This window comes from Capricornis sumatraensis, chromosome 8, assembly GCF_032405125.1.
Source record: "Capricornis sumatraensis isolate serow.1 chromosome 8, serow.2, whole genome shotgun sequence".
In the NCBI taxonomy this organism is placed as follows: domain Eukaryota; kingdom Metazoa; phylum Chordata; class Mammalia; order Artiodactyla; family Bovidae; genus Capricornis; species Capricornis sumatraensis.
The window spans coordinates 101,390,632-101,410,636 of NC_091076.1; the positions used below are offsets into that span (position 1 = coordinate 101,390,632).

The following is a 20,005-nucleotide window of genomic DNA, read 5'->3' on the forward strand; positions in this document are numbered from 1 at the left end:
GGTTCAGTTCAGCTTTTGCTGAACAGTTGTGCAGATGAAGGTAGGAAAAGATTCTATGGGGCTCAGATAAGTGAGAGGGAACCTGAAGACTTGGAGGGGTGGGGGAGGCTGTGTCGGGAACCTCCCCAGATCCTGGGGGCCAGGCTGCCCACTACTCACCCCGCCTGGTGGATGTGGATGCCCTTGTTGGTGGGGCTGGCGGGCGCCGACTGCGTGAGGGAGGAGGTGGTGAGGATGCGCTGAGGCCGGGCATTCACTGTGGCCTGAAGGAGCAAAAGGACAAGTGAGGGGGGTGGTCACTGTGACGACCTGAGGCTACAAGACAAGCAGAGGTTGGTGGCTGCTTTTGAGTGGCTTCAAAGTCACAGAAAAGGGCTTTTGGCTGAGGAAATCTCACAGGAATGGAAGGTCCTACTTGAAAATTTCCCCCGAAATGCCACCCTGTAGGTAAAGTGATACTCTGTAGCTCTTCTGGAAGGTTTTCACCTGCTCCAGTGAGGCTCCAGGGATGCATCCCTCCCGCGCCCATGTGACAAACACGTGACGAAACTGTACCATGACTAATGAGGGCTGGGCACGCCCAGGCGCCCACTGGGGCAGGAGCTCCCCTGGAAGGAGCAGCTTCCTGGGCAGAGCTGGTACCCTGGAAGGAGCCTGCCCAGGGTTAGCCTCACTGTTCTTCTGCATTTCAGGGCAGGCTCAAAACAACCCCCTGGGGGCAGCACTTTGTGAATAGAGACGAGACCCAGCTCTGTGCCCTCTCTCCCATGATTACGTGGTCCAGGAGAACCCTGGACTGGCTACTCACGGAGGACCCTCCCATTCTGAATCATTCTCTTGGCAGTGATGAAGGCCATACCTATGTTCAGCTCACAGGCAAAAAGTTATAGAAAACAAAACCACCAACATACTATCAATGTTTTCCAGATAAACCTTCACTTTGAAATGAAAACAGCTAGAACTGGATCACAACCAGCCTATTAAAAGGCTGTTTTTTCGTTTTCTGAATTATAAAGGTTGTATTGTTCATGTTTGTTTTGCTCTGGTATTTACATTATTTGACCTACACAAACACACACACCACACACACCACACACACACACCCAACAAAGCCTGAGAGCCAAACAATTCCTTAAGAGGTCTAAAAGGAGAAAAGAAATTTAAGCTAAGAAACTAGGTGCCGCCTCAAAATTTCCAGGAAATCAGTGGGAGGTGATGGAGAAAGACTTTGGATTGAAATACAGACTTTAGCAGAATCCACGACCTTTCAAAGGCTCCCCAAGCCCAGAGGATCTGCTGTTGCCTGAGCTGCAGCCCACGGAGCCATCTCCCCAGGGGCCCCCATCCTGAAGGCCCCCATCCAAGGAGGCTCCAAAGGAGAGAAGGTGTGGGCTGGGGGTGACTGACTCAGCCTCCCCGCTCTTTCCAGGGGCGGAGGCGGCACAACCCTGGCTTGTTCTCTCTCGGCCTTGAGGGCAAAGAAGACAGCCGTGTTTCTTCAATGCACTTCACACTGATGGCTGCCACACAGAGCTCTAGTTTTGCATCTGTTCTAGAAATCCTGAAAGGTGGGTGTGCCACTGGCTGGGGAAGCCCTGTGACTGGTGATCGACTGTAGGGTTTCAGGCTTAGATGATGCTTCTTCGCCTAACATTTCTTATTTGGGCAGCAAACATCCATGGCTGCAGAGCTGCAGCGGGGAGCCTGAGCGGACAGTGGTCATGCAGACCCACCTGTCTGTGGGACTGGTGTGGACAGAGGCTGCTCAGGGAGCAGGTGTGGGAGATACCCTCCAGAGAGGCCCCTTTCTGGGCTGGTCGCAGTTGCTGTTTCACAGAGAGCATACAGTCAGGAAAGGGTAACACAGAAATACCGGCGTGCCTGCTGGGTGTCAGGTTTGGGCTGTTATGAAGGAGGATGGAGCGTGGGTCTGTGAGACCTCAGGATCCTGCTGGGAGCATCACTGACCGTGAGCACACTTGCCCATGGCTCTCAGGGTGTTGAGATGCCCTGTCATTTTCCCCTCCATGATGCTGCACTGGAGTCACTGGACCAGCAGATGGGCTTGATGAAGGCCCAAGGCAAGTGCTGAGTCCAGAAGAGGAAGGGCAGTGGCGGGACGTGGTCACAGCTACAGGCCAACTCTTCAGAGGGCAGCAAGCATCTTGTTAACAGTCAGAACCTAGCTCAGATGTATCCTCTTAGCCCAGTGCAAACAGAAACGATTTGCAGGGCCACACACACATGTGCACACGCCAGCCCCACCTGTGCTCCCTGCCCCCCTGCCGTTAACGGGGGTGGTCTCTGTCATGGGAGCCTGGGCCACGGTAAGATGCCTGCTTTGTGTCCAGCTCTGAGCACTTTCTTACTCTGCAGATCTTCTCCCAGAAACATGTTGCATCATAAGAACTTGGGAAAGTCTAATTCAGGGCAAACACCCTACAGAGACAAGGGTGATGAGGACAGGAGTTTCCTAACTGGATCCTGACACAGTCAGGCTTCAGGACACCAAAGGAGGCTTTTGGCTGCTCTCTCTTGGGGGAGGGAGTGTTTCAGAGAAGTCCCTGTTAACTGCACACCAAGGATCTGGATTTGTGCGTGAGGAATGACTCCTTAAAGGATGGTTCACAGTTAATTCTGGGCTAACTCGAGGCAGAGGACCTGGAAGCCAGAGCACTGAGAATGGACATCTATGAAACGCACGACTCTATTTATCTAGAAAGGAATTTTTCTGTAAACCAAACCTCCTAGGTAAATAATGTAAACTTTCTTTTTGGACTCTAAGTCCCAGGTAGAATTCACTTCAAGCAACGGTGGTGACTGTGATGAATTGGCTGGTAGTTGGCAGAGCCCCACTCCTGGGGGCCTGGGCTCCCTCAATCCTCAGCCTCACAGGAGGAGAACTAGCATCAGTGAGGGCAGGACTGGGCATGGTGGGGAGTCTTCATTTTCACAGAGGCCCACTTGAGTCCCACTGTGCCTTTCACTGGGACTGCCTTCCTTTCCTCTATTTCCTTCCTCAAGACTGTACTTCCTTCCTCTCTTGGGCACAGACCCTAACATGCTGTAACAAACATGTATTTTAGAAAAGTTTAATTTTGAATCAATCCTATTCTTGGTTGAAAAAGGAGATGATTGGACTATTTCTCAGTTTTGTATTATAGAGCGAAAAAACTTAATTCACTGGCCTCTTTTCTATAGACATGGAGAAGACTCCCCACTCCCAGGATGGGACAGCATTCAGGTGTCTCTGTGGCTAATCATGCAGTAGGATGATGAAGAAAGTGGGCGAGGGGCTCACTGGGGTCAAGGGGAGGTCCATGTGAAATAAACCACCGAGTGAGCCCGAGAGGGCCAACAGTAATGCCCAGCACTTTTGCATGAGGCTGGCAGTGCCCACAGGCAGGAAGTGCAGTGAACACTGTGGACCTGGGGGTCTCTGCTTCCAGAGAGAGCCACACGTGTGACCACAGGCCCAGGATAACCCTAGGATGTGCTCCTGCAACACTCTCACTGCTCCTTCAAGAAGACGAGCTTGGTTGCTACAGCAGTTTAAAACTGGGTACATGACAAGGCTGTGTTATTACTACTTGTGATGCCACCAGGAGCTGAAATTGCAGCCCCAGACAAGAAAAGGAAAAGACAGAACTTCACCAGTGAAGAAATATGTTGGTGAAGGAATCGGACACCAAGCAAATATGGTGTCCGCAGGAGGCCAGGCGCTGCAGGAGGTTGGGCTAAGTGGGAGGTTAACCCCAGTGAGGTGGCAGCAAATGGACGGCATGATAACCAGTTTAGAAAAAATAACGGATCAGGAGTGAAGCTGCAAGTAACATTATGAGCCACTTGTGTGCAGGTAGCTGGCAGCCTGTGGACGACCCCTGGATAGTGATTAGGGTGGGATGAGGATGGAGACACAGCAAGTAAACTGTGACAAGGGATGATAGTTCCCTGTACTCTTTTTGCAACTTGTCTATAAGCCTAAAATTTAATCAGAAAGTTATAAAAATCTTCAAAAATGCTATAATGAGTGACTTCTTTCTGGCATTCATTATTGCTGCATCCTATCATTCTATTCATGAAAAGACTGTGCTGTGTGTTGTGCTAAGTCGCTTCAGTCATGTCTGACCCTTTGCGACCCTATAGACCGTAGCTTGCCAGGCTCCTCTTTCCATGGGATTCTGCAGGCAAGAATACTGGAGCGGGTTGCCATGCCCAGCTGGGAAAAAAGAAATAGCTGTTTTCGGACACTTGGTACTGCAGGCTTGTGGTCTTTGAGAGAAGGGAACTCACTGCCCAGCTCCTGGCCTGCAGGCAGTTCCCGCAGACCTGGCTGTGGTGGGGGAAGGGTACCCAGCTAGCCTGGCAGTGCGGCAAGCAGAGGGGACTGACAGGAGCAGCATGGAAGCTGGGGTGGACGGCATCTGCAGGGCAGAGAGGAGAGGGCTTCCAGGGTCTATAGGGTAGACTCCTTGAATCTGCGATTACTTTTAGCTTGAGGGTGGGGTGAAAATCCATAAGGGTGGGGAAAGAACCACTGAAAAGTCAAATAATTCCCAGAGCTCACAAGAACAACTGGGAGAGTTTACAGTCCCTAAAGAAGAAAGGACTAAAATCAATGACTTAAGCTTCCATCGTAAGAAACTAGAATCAGAAGAGAAAATTGAACAGGGTAAGCAGAAAAAATGAAGCAATAACGCTAAAAGCTGGTATCAATACAATGGAGAATGAAAAACAACAGAGAAACACAGCTGACCCTCAGACAGCATGGATTTGAACTGCACAGGTCCACTTAAACACATGTATTTTTCAATAAACACCCACTGTGGTAGTATACAATCCAGGGATGCGGAGGTGTGGATAAGACAGGCTGCAGGGGGTCAGGGCTGGTGCCCCTAACCCCTGTGTTTGTGCAGGAGTCAACTGTACTAATGAAACCAAAAGCTGGTTCTTGGAAGAGTTTCCTTGCGTCAGAACGGTCATGAATAAGGGAAGTCGTAAGATACCGGTGCTGGGAATGGGAGAGGGCGTCGCTACAGGGCACACGGACGTCCCACCTGATGTGGGCAAGCAGAAGCAGTGACACGTGCCTCAGCACAAGCTACGTGCACATGGAGTTCGTGAACCTCTGGATTCAAAACGCTTGTTTGAAGTTTCTAAACCATGGTGGAGACCTGAACGTGCCTGGAGTTCTCTGCATGAATATTCATAACTGAAAACCAAGGTCTTGAGAGCTTTGTGAAGACCGCCCTTCACACATACCTTGTAGGCAATGCTGTTGAGCACTTTCATAGCCAAGTCAGAAACATCTGGATAGGGGTCTGCAGCCAGATGCAGCAAGACTCTCCAAATTTGAGTGTAAACACTATTGAATGAAACTCCTGGGAAAGAGAAACAGGAGCTGTTAATAACAAGGAGTTGCCACTGTGTGCTTGGGAGGGGGGGTGGAGGCGGGGCAGCCCTTTTGGGATAGCTCCCTCTTCTGATGACCTAAGCATGCACTGGGGGTGGACACTTAAACGAGCTGGGATTATGGGAAGTTCTGGTTTTGTTATCTGCTAAGGAGCCCGAGATTCAGAAATTCCAGGTGGTGAACAGGCTTGATCACACAGTTTCACCTCTGGCGGCTAGATCTTTCTGAAAGGAAAAGTTAGAAAGGGGCAGGACTTCCTTGCAGGCCTGGATGAGGAAGAAAGCCACATCCCACTGCATCCTTTTTACATGGAGGAAGCTGGACAATTGGTTTGTTGAAAAGAAAGTGCCTGTTCAACAACAGGGAGTAAAAAAGGATTTCAAACAAGCTGTGATCACAGGTCATCTGACCGGCTAGCCCCTGGTTAGGAAGTCCCTCTAGTTATGAAGAATTTAAATATAAGAAGGGCCACGGGAGGACAGTGTTTCTTGATGGGACACCATTGTTCAAAGGGAATGAATTTTATATGACATTCAAATCACAGAAGAGAGACGGGAACTGAAGGTTCAGAGTAAAGGTCAGTTTCTCTTGTGTGCCCCATGTCCATGCTTATGGACAAGTCCTGGCTTGCTGCGCCCGACACCTCGTTCGTAACGCAAGGCGGCATGGCCCCGGCCACCTTTCCACAGCGACTGTGGTTCCTGTTTGCAGCGTGATGGAGCTGGAGGAGGCTGACCTCTCACTCGTGTGTGCAAGTGGCCTTGCTCCTCAGGTGACTGCTACAGACAAAATACCTTCCAGGGAGCATTTACAAAAACTCCCATCACCTTATCCTTCCACCCTCATTGTGGGAAAAGGTGCTGACAGCTGCCACGGCCTCTGAATGATTCCGTAGGAGCACAGCTGCCTGCACAGGCTGACCTCCGACAGGCTGGGCCTGGGAAGTCTCTCCCACCACTCCGGCCACAGGATTTCACACTCGCTCTGCGCACGGTCCTGATTCACAATGCCAGGGGGAACGAGGTGGAGCTCGTTCATAGACATGGCTCACTCAGTCAGGAGAAGCGGTCCATGGATGGGACGTTCCTACAAAGACCCCTCACGCTCAGCACAGCCACTGGGCAGACCTCTCTCCTGTTGTTTCTGAGCTCAGACTGACCAGGGCAGTAGCTTCCCTGTGTGACAGAGGCTGTGATGGGCACAGTAAATGTCTGCTTGACTACAGATGACAGACATGTGGTAATAGGGAGACCAGGAAAGGAAGGGAGCAGTGGGGGCCAAGGGGCCCATGAGAACCTTAATCAAGGAGCCTCTGGCATGAACATGCAGAAGGAGTACAGGGTGGCACTGTGTACTGAGAAAGGGGTACCGTTTACTTTATAGAATCTGTTTTTATTACTATCGTTGACTCTCTTGCAGAAGATTTCGACTTTGATAGCTCTCTGTTTTTGATTCAATTTGTTGTTTGTTCAGTTGCTAAGTCATGTCTGACTCTTTGTGACCCCATGGACTGCAGCATTCCAGGCTCCCCGTCCTTCACTATCTCCCGGAGTTTGCTCAGATTCATGTCCAATAGGGAATAACAAAAAATCTAATTTTTGTCACTGTCTTTGACCACAGTGAATGGTATACGATTCACTAGCAAAAACAGAACAGGAGCCTGGAATTGCCACCCCCTCGTCACTGCTCTCCTGGCGCTGATCACCCCATCTCAGCCTCTCTGTCTTGTGAACTGTCCTGGTTTTACACCTGCTGTCCCTAATGGGAAAGTTCTGAGTTTGTGCAGCACAGAGCTCAGACCCCCCGAGTGTAGCCCCTCGGGGGATGGGGGAGTGGGGTGGGTGTTGCTGGGCTGAGCGAACTCAGACAGGGCGCAGTGTCTGGCATTCACCAAACTCCCCATGAGTGCTGAGAGCCTATTTTCAAGTCTAGACTAAAAGTAATAAAAGATCATAACTAATGGTTTTAGGATTTATTTTTCAGAGCAATGGCCACAACTTTCTAAATGGCACTGGTATAGGAAAATTTGCTCACAGCTTTGTGGCCAACTCTGGGTTCCAGAGTCCCTGGGGGTGGGCAGGGCAGCTTGGAGAAGGAAGGTGGAACCTCTTGGAGGCAGGAGCTGTCACTTGTGACCTGTTGCCTGGGTCTTAGGGGTCACCGACCCTGACTTTCTATTGCAGGATTGGGCTGGGTGCCTCCCTGGGAATCAGCCCCTGGATCTGGAGGTTCTGCATTTTCCCTCTTCATAACCCTGACTGAGCCCCTCTGGGAGGATCCTGCCCACCTCTTTTGCTTACTGGACGGAGCCCTGGGTAGACGGGGCAATGCATCTATACAACCCTTTCAGAAGACTCCCCCGACCCTGTCTCACCTGGAGGACAAGGTGAGACACAAGCATGAGGCCTTCCCTCCCCACTCTGGACATCAGAATGGGGTAAGGCTCAGAGAGGGAGAGACGGAGGGAGGGAGAGAGGGACAGAAGGGCAACGGGTGGACAGGTGAGGGAGAGCAGGGCAGGTGATGAAGGGAGGAGAGGCTGCCAGCCACACAGGAGAGCAAGAAATAGCAGCTTTACCAAACCTGTTGATTAAGACAGCAATGTCATAGCCTGATGTGATGCTGTGGGTTAAATGTGTAACATGAAGGCACTTGATGGGTCAGGGACCTCCTGAGACGCCACAGAAAGTCAGGGTAGAGAGGAATGGGCGACACTGCTGTATGGAGAGGCAGGTGCGGGAGGGGAGTAAAGACAGAGGTGCCCAGGCCCCACTCAGGGGCCAGCGGCTGGTCTGGGTGGTGCATGCAGTGGCGGGGGCTATGAAGAAGGCCAGGCAGCTCTCAGTAGGGAGGACCTGAGTGCTGGCCACAGCTTGGACTTTATAGGAAACGAGTTTCTGTGATGGTGTCAGCTGGATGGCAGTCTGTGCAGAGCTGATGCTGGTGGTGGTGGGGGGGTCTGCTCTGCAAGGGTGGTAGGGAGCGAAAAGGCAATGCCTAGTCCTGGAGTGGGGGGCCCAGAAATGGAAAGAACTGACTGGGGACACACGCGGAGGTAGGGCTAAATGGCTGAGTGGGTGAGAAACACACAGAGGGAGACATCAAAGGTTTCAGAATGTGGTGACACAGAGCCAGGTCCCAGTGCAGATTCACAGATGTCGGGCAGACACGCTCAGGCATGTAGAGACACATGCGATCAGCCTTTGCTGCGGTGGGGGGACAGCACTTCCCTCGGCAGGTGAGACCTCCAGTGCTCTGGAGACAGTCGGGGGAAGGGGGAGCCTGGGAGGGGCCAGTTTTCTGGGAGAAGATGGGAATAAATGGATGTCCTAGGTTGCCATGGTTTTGAGAACCTCTTTTCCAATATTCAGTCAAAGAGGCTAAAGAGATTGCTAAAGAGATTGTTCTTTGGTTGAAATGAAAGAAAAAAATTGGCTTTAAACAGGTGAATGCTACCAGTAATGGGATTCTGTGTAGGTTATGAATTTTAAACACTTATGTAAGTACCGCGTTACCAGGTGGACGCCCGCTCTGGCCCACAGTCACTTTGTCTCCTTAGTGCTCCTTCCAGCTCCAGCTCATTGTGAAACTTGCCCACTGAAGTTTTCAAAGATCTGAACCATATACAGATAAAATTCGGTTTTCCCCAGTTTTAAAAAACATTCAGGAATCTGGTTTTGTATGGAGGAAGGCATCAGTGACAAGGCTCTCAAGTCCCTGGAGGACACGGAATGTGGCTGGGGTGGGCTGTGCCCCCCGAGCTCATGTGGCCTCAAATGAAACACCGCTGCTTTACCCGCAAGCTAGCACCAAGGACAAAAGGATCCCCCTTTCCAGGCTGTACTGCAGTGGGCGGGGTGGTGGTAGCAACAAGCTCTGGACCCTACAGTCATCTAGACTCTTACGGGCCCCAGGGAGATGCGTCTTGTGGATTAGTCCTGAGGGCTTTCTAGGGCTAGCAGAGGACCGATCTCGTGGCTTCTGATGGCAAGCACATTTGGACTGCCCTGCCCCTTCAGATCACGACACTGGTGAGTCAGAAACATCAAACACTGTCATGTGATGCCAAGAGGAAGAGGGAGTATCACGGAAACAAGCAAACCACCAAGAACTGAACATTAATGAAAACAGTACCAACCAAATAGGAGGGTAATTAATACTGCAAGTGACTGCAGAAGTGGGAGCAGGGGAGGCTAATGAACATGTGAGCTCAACCTCACGGTAATCGAGGGACATGCAAATCAACACCACAAGGAGTCTGTTTGTTCCCATCAGGTGGGGAGGCCTGACTGGACCAGGTGTGTGTTGGGGGGGCACAGGAGCTTGTCCTCCTTGGAACGGAACCCTCTGCGGTCCATCTCCTTCTGTGTGGAGCCAGACCCCACGTGTGTCACAGTGCAGGGTGCCTGCTGCAGCCCATGCCTGTGCACATTATGGGTACTTACTGTACACCTGCAAGGGATGTGGGGGTTGGGGCTATGGCAGGTGACAAAGTTCCTTCACTTGTGGCTCTGACATCCCTGGTCAGAGACAGAACCAGACAGAATAAATGGGAACATACATCGTTAAACTGCTGGGCAAAAGTTCTCAGGAGGAAAGCAGAGAGACGGAGAGAGATGCTGAGCACCTGCAGAAGGCGATTCTGGGTTGGGGTTGGGGGAGCCTGGAAGGCTTCTTTTAAGGTGACACTGGAGCAGGACTGTGACTGGACTGAGGAGCAGCCCGTGAGGTAGCTGGAGGCAAAGCTCGCCGGCCAAGGGGAGGAGCCCAGGGGCCAAGGAGCTCAGCATGGCTCAGTGCAGCGGGGAGGGCAGGAGGCGGAGCTGGGGCCAAATCCTGAGTCTGCTTTTTAAAAAAGGAGGAAAGAAGGAAAAGTCAAGGCAAGGTCACTGTCCACCAACAGGAGAATGGACAAGCGAGTTGCAGCAGATCATGAAAGGGAGCAAACGAGACTCAGGTGAGCAGCATGGACACACAGGCACCAGCCGAGTGAGGACAGGGGATGTGCAGCGCCAGACACGATGTGTAAACCCTGAGAAAGGGCGGGAGTTCGTGGGAACCTTGCACGGGGAATGGGGAGGGGCTCTGGGCTCTCTAACTTCGTCTATAACTCCTTAAGTTGGGAACAAAACACACATGTGGGGGTGTGACACCTTGGTCCAAGTCTTTATGGTTGGTTATGCAGTGCAGATACGTGGTAACTTCCCATTTCTCAGTGAGCGTAGCAGCAGAACCAGGGGGTCCCCACTCAAGGCAGAACACAAGACCTCTCTGAGCCTTGGCTCAAATGTCAATGTCCAGGCAGTCAAGTAGGAAACTGCTGGGCTGACTGAAGGTGAAAGCACAGAGCAGGGGTCCTTGGTTGGTGATGGGGAAGGTCTGGCCAGGGAACTTGAGTAGGGAAGGGCCGTCTGTGCCCTTGGAGCAGGGCTCTGACCTTGGACCTCAAACATGCCTCCTCTGAGGGGCCCTGGGCGCCATCAGAGGCCACACCACCTATCAGATGCTGGGAGCCTCCCCGCCCAGGCCACGACACCCCAAATGTCTCCTGAGGGCAGAACCAACCTGCTCTGCAGGCGTGGGAGTCCTGCGGCCTGCCCAAGGACAAGGCTGGCTCCCCGGACGGCTTGGGTCAGACCAGCATCCAAGGGTGACGTTCCTGCCGTCACAGCAAGATGATCCTCATTTCCTCCTCCCACTGAGCATGTCTCAGCACTGCCCACCCAGGCGGGAACCTGTGGGTGCCCAGGGGACCGGTGGAGAAGGGGAGGCTGGACTCACCGATGAGGGAGTTGAGGGAGGAGTAGGAGCTGACGCGGCGCATCTTGTCGATGGTTTCAAAGGACAGGATGTACTCCTCGTTCTCGGGGCTGCCCAGGGTGCTGCTGGCGCTGCTGCTGGTGCTCAGGTTCCCAGGGGAGAAGGCCACTGAGCCACCGGCTGGCAGGGCACCGCCGTGAGAGGGGGCAGTTAGCACACACCCACTCCATCTCCTGGCTTGCAGGAGGGGCTGGGCTTTTGGACACAGGGCTTGGGGAGGGTGCTGGGGGCTTAGGACTGGGCATGCCCAGTGGGGCTGCAGGACAATCACTGGCTACCCTCAGCGTTGAACCAGGACTTCTGCTCACGTCCAGGTAGGCAGGAGGGGGTGGGGGTCCGTCTAACAAAAGGTCCCAGAAGATGACCCACGACCACCCTACTTGAGCACCCAGCCTCTGGGCTCTTACTTTCTTCCGTCAGGCTCAGGTTTTGCAAAGACTTGTTTAAGTTTCTAGCCGTGGTAACGGCGCGGATATTCCCGTAGGAGCTCACGGAACGCAGTCTGGGGGTGCAGGGGCTGTCCCGCACGGGAGTCAGACTCCCACCCTCTGGGGGGAGATAAGGAGAGAGAGGGTGAATGAATGGAGGGCTCAGGCCGGAGGCGGCTAGACAGCAGGTGACAGTGGCTTCTTTCTGGATGATGTGACTCTACAGCAGGGCCCTTCAGCTCAACAGGGTCTCTGCCACATGTGTTGGGGTCAGCTGGACAAGATCATGACCACAGTGAGGGGAGCGGGAGCAGATGACCCTGAGCCATGCTTGGCATTCTGTAAGAGTTCAGCTAGAGAGGCCCCCACAGAGTGGTCTCCCCCAGACCCCCACCAGGTGCTCTGGGACCTGCCTGTGGCTGCTGCCCCCACACCAAACAGAGCCAGAGTTGGGGTGGGCTGGGACAGCTGTCTGCTGGCTTGGCCTCCCTTGGACCACCCCTCACCAGGGCATGCAGGCCATTCCCTTCCTTGATGTACTAAACGTTAACCATGGTCACATGGCTGATCACAAGGCCTCTTTTCTGCAGAGATGGCTGTGCTGTGGCTTGTGCTCTGAGGCAGCCCAAGATGAAGAAATATAAAGTCAGTAAATGTGAGATGGGGAGCTGCCTAACGCAACACTGTCGTGAGACCTGTGACAAGAAGAAAGTGTGACCTCCAGTCCCTGCGGCAGCACCTCCTACCCTTCGAGGTTTCTGTGACTTGATTTCCAAAAAAAGTAACAAGGAAAGAAACCAGGGGGTCAAGGAGGCCCTCTTTCTTGCCCTTTCTAGTCGTCTGAGAAGACAAGAACTGCAGATATCTGTGTGGCCAGGACTTGACACGTGGGCTCAGGACCCCACAGAACGAGGGGCCTGCTGACAGCTCAGACCGGGGTCCCTGGGCCAGCGAGTTGCATAGCCTGCACCGTACCTGCGGTGGTCCTACCTGTGGTGGCTGGAGAGGGCAGTGGGTAGTTCTTCTCCTCTTCCATGAACTGCAGGGCCACGGTGCAGAAATTACTTTCATACTGAACGACAAGGTGACTCAGAGCCACCACCAGCTCCTGCCGGGAGGAGAAGAGACAGCGACACTGACTTGGGGCGGGGAGAGAACTCAGCAGTGAGACGTGCATGCTGGCACTGAGCGCTCGAGCCACCACGGAGAAAAGGCGGGGGTGGGGAGGCGGACAGACAGCACTTGGTGCTGAGACAGGGGCTGGCCCCTCAATACAGCACCCTCGAGTGTCTGGTGTGGGCAGAAACCTCTGAACAAGCAGTGAGGTGAAGATGAGGGCCTCTGAGGGACGCCCTGGACACCTGGAGGAGAGACTGCTGACCGCTGGGTGTGAGCGGCAGGACAGGGGGAAGAAACCCCAGAGTGGGACAGGGAAGAGCCCTTAGGGCCTCCTATGGTCACCACCACGGAGAGCTCTGGGCATTAAAGCAGGACGCACTGGTTTCCAGTCCCCAAAAGGCAACAGGAAAGTTCTACATGACTTCAGGCCCAGATGCCTCAGTCCAAGGGAAGGACACACCTGATCTCTTTTGGGACCCGATGACCTGGAGATCCTAAAAATCACGGGAAATAAACCTGGATGTAGGTTTGTACTACTTTTACTATCACTATTCAAATGGTTCCCACAACTTTATTTTACTTTTTAGAAAAATACTTAGCAGATGGCCAAAGTCTGAGAGCCCCTTATTGTTCTGTGAATCCCTCAGATGGCCAGGGCCAGGAGAGCTGTGCTGAGGTGTCAACAAGCTAGGCAGACCCCCCACTTCTCTCCTACCTCACCCTTACATACTCCTTGGCCTCCCCGGCGTGTGTGTGGGTTTTACTCCCAAACCCACCTCTCTGATCCTGTCTCTGAGACCCAGGCTGGTCCTTCCAACTGCTGACCTGCATGCCCACCGAGCACTCTAAAAACCCAACTTGACCTGCCCAGGGCCTGCCACCCACCCCTTTCCATTCAGCCCCTGCCAGGGACGCTTGGCTTGTGCCCTCTGGTGGCTTCAGTGAGACCCTTGAATCATCCTGACCCATGTCTCTCTCTGCCGATCCTGCCACCCAACCAGCCTGTCCCTGAGTCTAACAGTGCTGGGTAACAGGCTATTGAGGGGTTGCCCACCGGCCCCTCCCAGTGAAGAGGCAGCCTGCCCACATGTGTGCTCACTCGTGTCTGACTCTTTGCGACCCCACAGACTGTACCCCACCAGGCTCCCTTGTTCATGGAATTTTCCAGGCAAGAATATAGGCCAAGTTGCCATTTCCTACTTCAGGAAGAAGCCTGAACTGTCTTCAGAAGACACAGGTTTTCCCTTCACTCTGAAGTGGTGAAAACATCTCAGCTGGACCGGAAGCAGATTTCTAGGTCTCGGACTGTTTGGTCTGGGGAAAGCTGTGAGGGCTGGTCAAACTCCTCCTGCTGGGTGGTGGCTGTGGGCTCCAGCCCTCAGAGGTCTTCAGGCAGGTCTGGCCAGAGAGAGGTTGGTGGAAGGCTTGAGTTGTTCTCAGACCTTGGAAGCATACCAGCACAGTGACCCGGGCCCCTCCAGCCAGCAGCCTCAGCCCGTTGCCCAGCAGAGCGGTCCCACCACCTCCACACTCCAGCCTCCTGCTCACACTGGGAGCAAGCAGGCCTCCTGCTCCGTGCCTTGGCACCTGCTGTCTGCTCGGCCTGGGGAGGCCTCCACCTTCGCCAGTGATCCCTGCTCTCTACCTTCACTCTTGTCTCTAAGTTCAAGTTCTGGAGGTTTCCACCCTGCACCATATCCAAGTGCAAGTTCTGGAGGTCTGGTGACCTAGGGCCTGGCCCACAGGTGGCGCTTAACAAGTATCTGCTGACGGAGTGAAGCCTCTTCCCTTCGACACAGCATAATCTTTAACAAATGGTTCGACTGTTTGGGTGACTTGCCTTCAGGATTCAGGGACGTCACGCCTGGTTACATACACGGCCCGAGGGGAGTTGGCTAATGCTCCTCCTGTGGTGGCCCGGAAGGCTGGATCACATGTCTTCCTGGGTGGTCCCCCAGGGCTGCCCCTGCTCCATGTTTCCAACAGTGAATTCCTGGCTGACATTTGTTTTCGGCCCACGGCCACCAAGTATCAAGCTCAGCTCCCAGGAGGCCAGGGCAGCGCTGCGGGAAAGGGAGCCTGTCTGCTCTGTCCAGATGGCCTCTGGGCTCTCCTGCGGGAGAAGGCACTCCAGTCCAGGTGGCTCGGCCGTCCCGTCGCTGCCACCAGAGATGTTCTGAGCATCGATAGGAAACACTCTCTGATGCCATTCATCAGGTTCGGTTGGAGTCAGACGTGTGTGAAGGGAGGTGGACACCAGGAACTGCTCCTCTGTGGGTCTGTGGTTACTAAATAAATGCAAACTAGAGAAAATGGATGCAATGTGTCGTGTCCTGCTTTCTTTGCTAAGGTGGACAGCATCCAGTCAGCTGCAGGCAAGGGTCACAGGGCTGGACTGGTCAGCCCTTGAGAAAAGCAGGGTGACAGTGGGGTGGTCACAAACCTCCCCCTCCCCCCTCCCTCCACCCTGGGGCCTGGCCCTTCTTGATGAGGTGTGGGCAGCTTGCTAACTGGGCAATCTGCCATCATATAATTCCCGCACAAGTTCAAGTTCAAGTTCAAAATAATTTGGGTGAACTTGCTGACTCCTGATTTTATCAAGTAAGCTCATTAAAGAGGTCAACAAGCAAAAATCTTCCCTCTCTGCCATGACTGCCTCCTCCAGAAAAGGATGCTTTCATCGTTCAGAAGTCAACAGGGCAAGTGTTTTACGTTGCAGACGTGTGACTTTACGAAGCCCCGCCATGATATCCTGACACGTCTTGTATTGCCACAAGCTAGAGACAGCAGCAGCTGGTTACAGCTGGGACTTCTCACACCTAAGCTCAGGTCAGCTCGTGGAGCGCAGTGCTCTACGCAGTCTTGTTCCGACCCTCAGGTGCCCTGGCTCTGGGTCTCCTGGGCCAGCAGGCTGGGCCTGTGTCCCCTCAGAGTGCACTGTGCCATGACTGTCACCACATGCTCTGGACAAAGATGGGAAAGGCAAGCTGCCAAAAGCATTAGGGTTACGGCTGTGATGAGAATGAGGGCTCAGCCTCTGAGCCAGTGTCACTCACCCTATTAAAGCCTGGATCCTCTCTCCCACCCATGGGCCCGTCTCCCTGAACCTCCGGGTCACCCATGTTTCCAGAGCAAATGCAGCCCCCTTATTTAACAGGCCTGCACTCTGTCCATCTCCCAAAGAGAAAAAGCCCTGAAGGCAGTGACGGTGCGGAGCTGCAACACAGCAGCTGGGGTGCCGAGGATGCTCTGTGCTCTAGCGCACAGGATGGCAGCCCTGGACACACTATGGCCTTTCATGTGCCCGGCCCTTTGCACACACTCCTGCCACACTCGCTCTCCCAGTCCCTTGTCCCTCACAACCTAGGCCCAGGCTCCCCTCCTCCAACTATGGGCCAGCACCCCTGACCTGGCCTGGTCTCTAGGGTGTGGCTCACTTATGAGGCTTTAGCACAATTGCTGGTTCTGTGCCTGCCTTTGCACTTGTACCCTGTATCTCTTGAAGGTGGGTGACTGCTGCTCCATGCACTGAGCCTGGTGTGCTGAGGCAGCTGTGAGCTCAACTCAAGTGCTGGATGGGCGAAGGCAGAGCCCTTCTTAGCACCTATGTCTGCAGGCCCAGGCAAGGCCAACCCCAAGTGCCCACAGGAATGACCTGGCTACACCTAAGCATCCCAGGTCCAGGGAAGGATGGCAAGTAGAGTGAGGCCGGGAAAGGAGCCGGGGGCCACGTCAAGTCACCGGGACATGCTTGAGTGGTCAGTTTCTGTGTTCCTGATGACCTGGAGAACATTCTCCTGATACTGAAGACTCAGATGGACATTCTTCCTATTTTTATTAACATCCTTTTAAAGTTTTTTGGGGAAAGAACTGAAAAACAGAGTTCCTTTCTTTAAAAGGAATCTTAACAGACAATTAAGGATACTGCTGAACCGCTGCTTTGATCACATACAGGCAGTCTGACTTGGGAAAAAGGACTCTGACTCAAGGAAGCAGCTTCAGACAGATGCTAATGATGAGAAACCAAAATAAAAACATGAAAAGGCACCTGGAGGATCATTCCACGTTGCTAACACTTCTCTAGATGACCTGGCCTATTAGTAACTGGGTTCATGGCTCTCTGAGGGAACTCAAGATGGAATGAGTCCTTCCTGGCTGACCTGAACTTGCCCCGACAACGTTCCCGCCACTAAGTCAGTGGAGGTTTGCTCTCCAAACAGACACCCTCCAAACCACCCCTACCTCTGAGAAACCCAGCCTCCCTTCCCTGGCACAGGGATGTCAGACATGCCGAGAAGTAGCCCAGCACCTGTAGGTGATGAGAGGTGACTCAGGGTCACACACAGGATGGCACTGCCCTCCTGGTCCTAGAGAAGTCTCTGCTTCCAGGGTGGGCCTCCAAGGCCACTTTGAAATGTGGCCAACAGATAGTGGGGTACCCCCATGGGCCTTTTTGGATGTGGGAAGGAGAGGGTTGATCTGTTCTGAGCCAACTTTTGATGGGGGGTGAGGTCTTGGATGGAGATCATGGCCCTTCTACATTGAAACAGAAGTCAAAGTTTCAACTTCAAAGAACTGTTCCGTTCAGTCGCTGACAAACATGGGGGCGGGGAGGGGAATACACTACACAAACCTTTCCGTCTGTCTGTGGGTGGCTACTGCTCTTTTGAATCTCCGTGATGTGTGTATGTGTTGCTCCCAGGCAGGAAGGAGCCTATTATACAAGCTGCCAGGAGACGCAGCCTGTTAAATGCCTTTAAATGAAGCAAACACACGAGTATCTGGTGAAGAAACGCATTTGGAGAGAATTAAACAAACATTTAAAGTCGGCTCTCGGCAGGATGTGCGCCGGGGGCGGACTGAGCACTCGAAGCTGCGGTCAGGTCAGGGTCATGGCTCGACCTGGGCGTCAAGGGAGCCCGGCCTGGAGGCGCCTAGCGCTGCCTGGGGGTGGGGGCCACGCACCTTCCGGACCACAGGGCTGCCGTCATTGATGAGCTGGGCCAGCATCATGGCCACGTTGTGGTCGATGGTGGTGGAGTGGTCCGTCCTCTCTGCAGAGTTGCCCACAAACGTGCCGAGGGCAAAGACGGCTGCACAGCGCACCTGTGGGCGGGACAGGGGCCAGTCACTCCGTAGCCGGCTGTTTGGCTCTGGCTGGGGGCCTGGAGCCTACTAGATGCAGCTCAGTCCCGTCTATGGTCCTCTCAGCCTAGCTCCACTTGTGTAGACAAGCAGAGCAGGGAAACAAGAGGCTAGTGGCAGCCCCGCCCGAGGGTCAGGTGACAGGCTGTGTGCAGGCATCAGACAAAGCCAGGCAGGCATCAGAGACCAAGCCAGGGGACAAGGAACCCACGGGGTTGGGGCGGGCAGGGTGCTCTGGGGGTGTGGTCCCCAGGTGCACCTTGGCTTCACTCAGCCTGCAGTGGCGGGGTTACAGACTCACCTCAGGGATGGGGTCAGAGAGGAGGCTGCAGAGCTTCTCGTGGGCGCTGTCCCGCACCCCGCACCACCGGGCTGAGTCAAAGTTCTGCCAGATGCGGCCCAGGCAGATGGCCACCCACTGGCGCAGCAGGGGGTGGGGGTCGTTGAGCTGCTCCAGGCAGATGGCGATCAGGTTTCCCTGGAGGCAGGCTTCCTGCGAGAAGGCAGGCAACACAGGGCATCACCCATTGACCATTGACTGGGGCGGGGTCCTGGGCTGGCCCTAGCCCCCCAGGTTTCTCAGGGAAACCTTGCTTAATCACTTTGCAAGATGTGTTCAATTTTCCTTTTTTTCTGTGCTGCACCATGTGGGAATCTTAGTTCCTGGACCATGGATTGAACCCATGTACCCTGCAGAGGAAGCTCGGATTCTTAACCACTGGATGGCTGGGACATTCTTCAATTTTCCTCATTTTAAATCCCACCAATTTCAATTCACCTGGGGCTAAACAAAGGGGCTGGACCCCCACTCCTCCCATGGAGCCCCCAGGGCTGGTGTGATCCCCAACCTCTCCCCCGCTTCTGAGGTCACTGTTTCATCAGACACACATTCAGGACAGTTCCTCTGGTCTCCAAATCCTAGAGCTTGCAGCTGTGCATCTGCAACCCACAGGCAGGCCCTGCAGGGGTGGGGAAGGAGCGTGACACTCACCTGCCCCGTGTTATAGCTGTTGACGATTACAGCCAGAATGAAGGCCGTCATGGTCCGGTGCTCAGCCTGGAAAACAGAAGTCACCGGCTAGTTCGCACTTTCTTCGTGGCAGAAACTCATCACCCTCACGCACTAGAGTTATCCTTTCAGGATCTTTATGACGAGCCTGGTGTGTAGTTAAAAGTAACGAGAGCCAGCTTTGTTGTCTTTTGAGTCTCAAAAAAGGAATTGTGCTTTAAAGAGGGTCTCATGGCTCTGGGTTGGCCTCATGGAGGACGGATGGGTCCCCACCATCTGATGCTGCACGATGGGTGATGCTGCTCCATCAGAGGGCCCGTCCTGCCCACACCTATGGAAGTAGACCATCGGGGTCAAGCACACTGGTCATAAAATGCTTGACCACAGTCTCTACTTGACTTCATTTTCCCTTCTTTCTGGTCTTCTAGTGGGCGGATCGATTCTCATTTTCTCCTCTCCTCTGTGCTTCTACTGACTCAGACATCAGTCTATTTTTAACTATCTGTGGTACCTTGTGTTTTTAACCTGCAGCAAAGTCTAAAGTTAGTCATTCTCTGTATCTGCCTTGGATTCCCAGTATTCCTCCTCTGGTTTCAGTCCCTCAAGCATGACTGCTCTTACTTATTCTTACAGCCAATGCTGACTTACATACATGTCATGTTTGCCAATGTCTGCTTTCTGATGCTTCTTATTGACTTCTGGGCTCCATCTCCTCCTGAAGTGCGGGCCTCCTGGCTGCCTGAGAAGCCGTTGGTCCTCAGATGTGCTGGCTTTGCCCTCTCCCAAACTGACACTCGTGGGGACACAGGGTCCCCGGGCGACAGTTTCCCTTGTGTTTTGAGGGCCCCTTCTCTGCCTTCCATCTGTTACTGTGGTGACTGCTGTCCACATCTTTGCAACAATCTTCCTTTACGTCCTGGTTACTTTAGAGATTTTTACTCTTGCCTTTGACATTCTCTACTTTCATTATGACGACTCTGTGTGTGGATTTGTTTTTATTGAACCCTCTCAAGACTCACTGTGCTTTATAAACCTGAAAACTCATTTCTTCTTCAATTCTGGAAAGTTCTC

The 20,005-nt window shown here is 53.4% G+C and overlaps 1 protein-coding gene across 2 annotated transcripts in view; it reads right to left on the bottom strand.

Annotated features, from left to right (window-relative positions):
• RPTOR (regulatory associated protein of MTOR complex 1) overlaps window positions 1–20,005 on the bottom strand; it is a 321,928-nt gene that overhangs the window by 33,387 nt on the left and 268,536 nt on the right. The window contains exons 15-22 of one of the 2 annotated variants that reach the window (XM_068976431.1): window positions 18,917–18,982; window positions 18,227–18,418; window positions 17,746–17,886; window positions 12,652–12,769; window positions 11,641–11,781; window positions 11,195–11,353; window positions 5,263–5,381; window positions 160–263 (exon numbers count right to left, since the gene is read on the bottom strand). In XM_068976431.1, the coding sequence (XP_068832532.1) occupies window positions 160–263; window positions 5,263–5,381; window positions 11,195–11,353; window positions 11,641–11,781; window positions 12,652–12,769; window positions 17,746–17,886; window positions 18,227–18,418; window positions 18,917–18,982 (1,040 nt within the window). The remainder of the gene's footprint in view (window positions 1–159; window positions 264–5,262; window positions 5,382–11,194; window positions 11,354–11,640; window positions 11,782–12,651; window positions 12,770–17,745; window positions 17,887–18,226; window positions 18,419–18,916; window positions 18,983–20,005) is intronic. The other variant, XM_068976432.1, reaches the window with a different exon arrangement.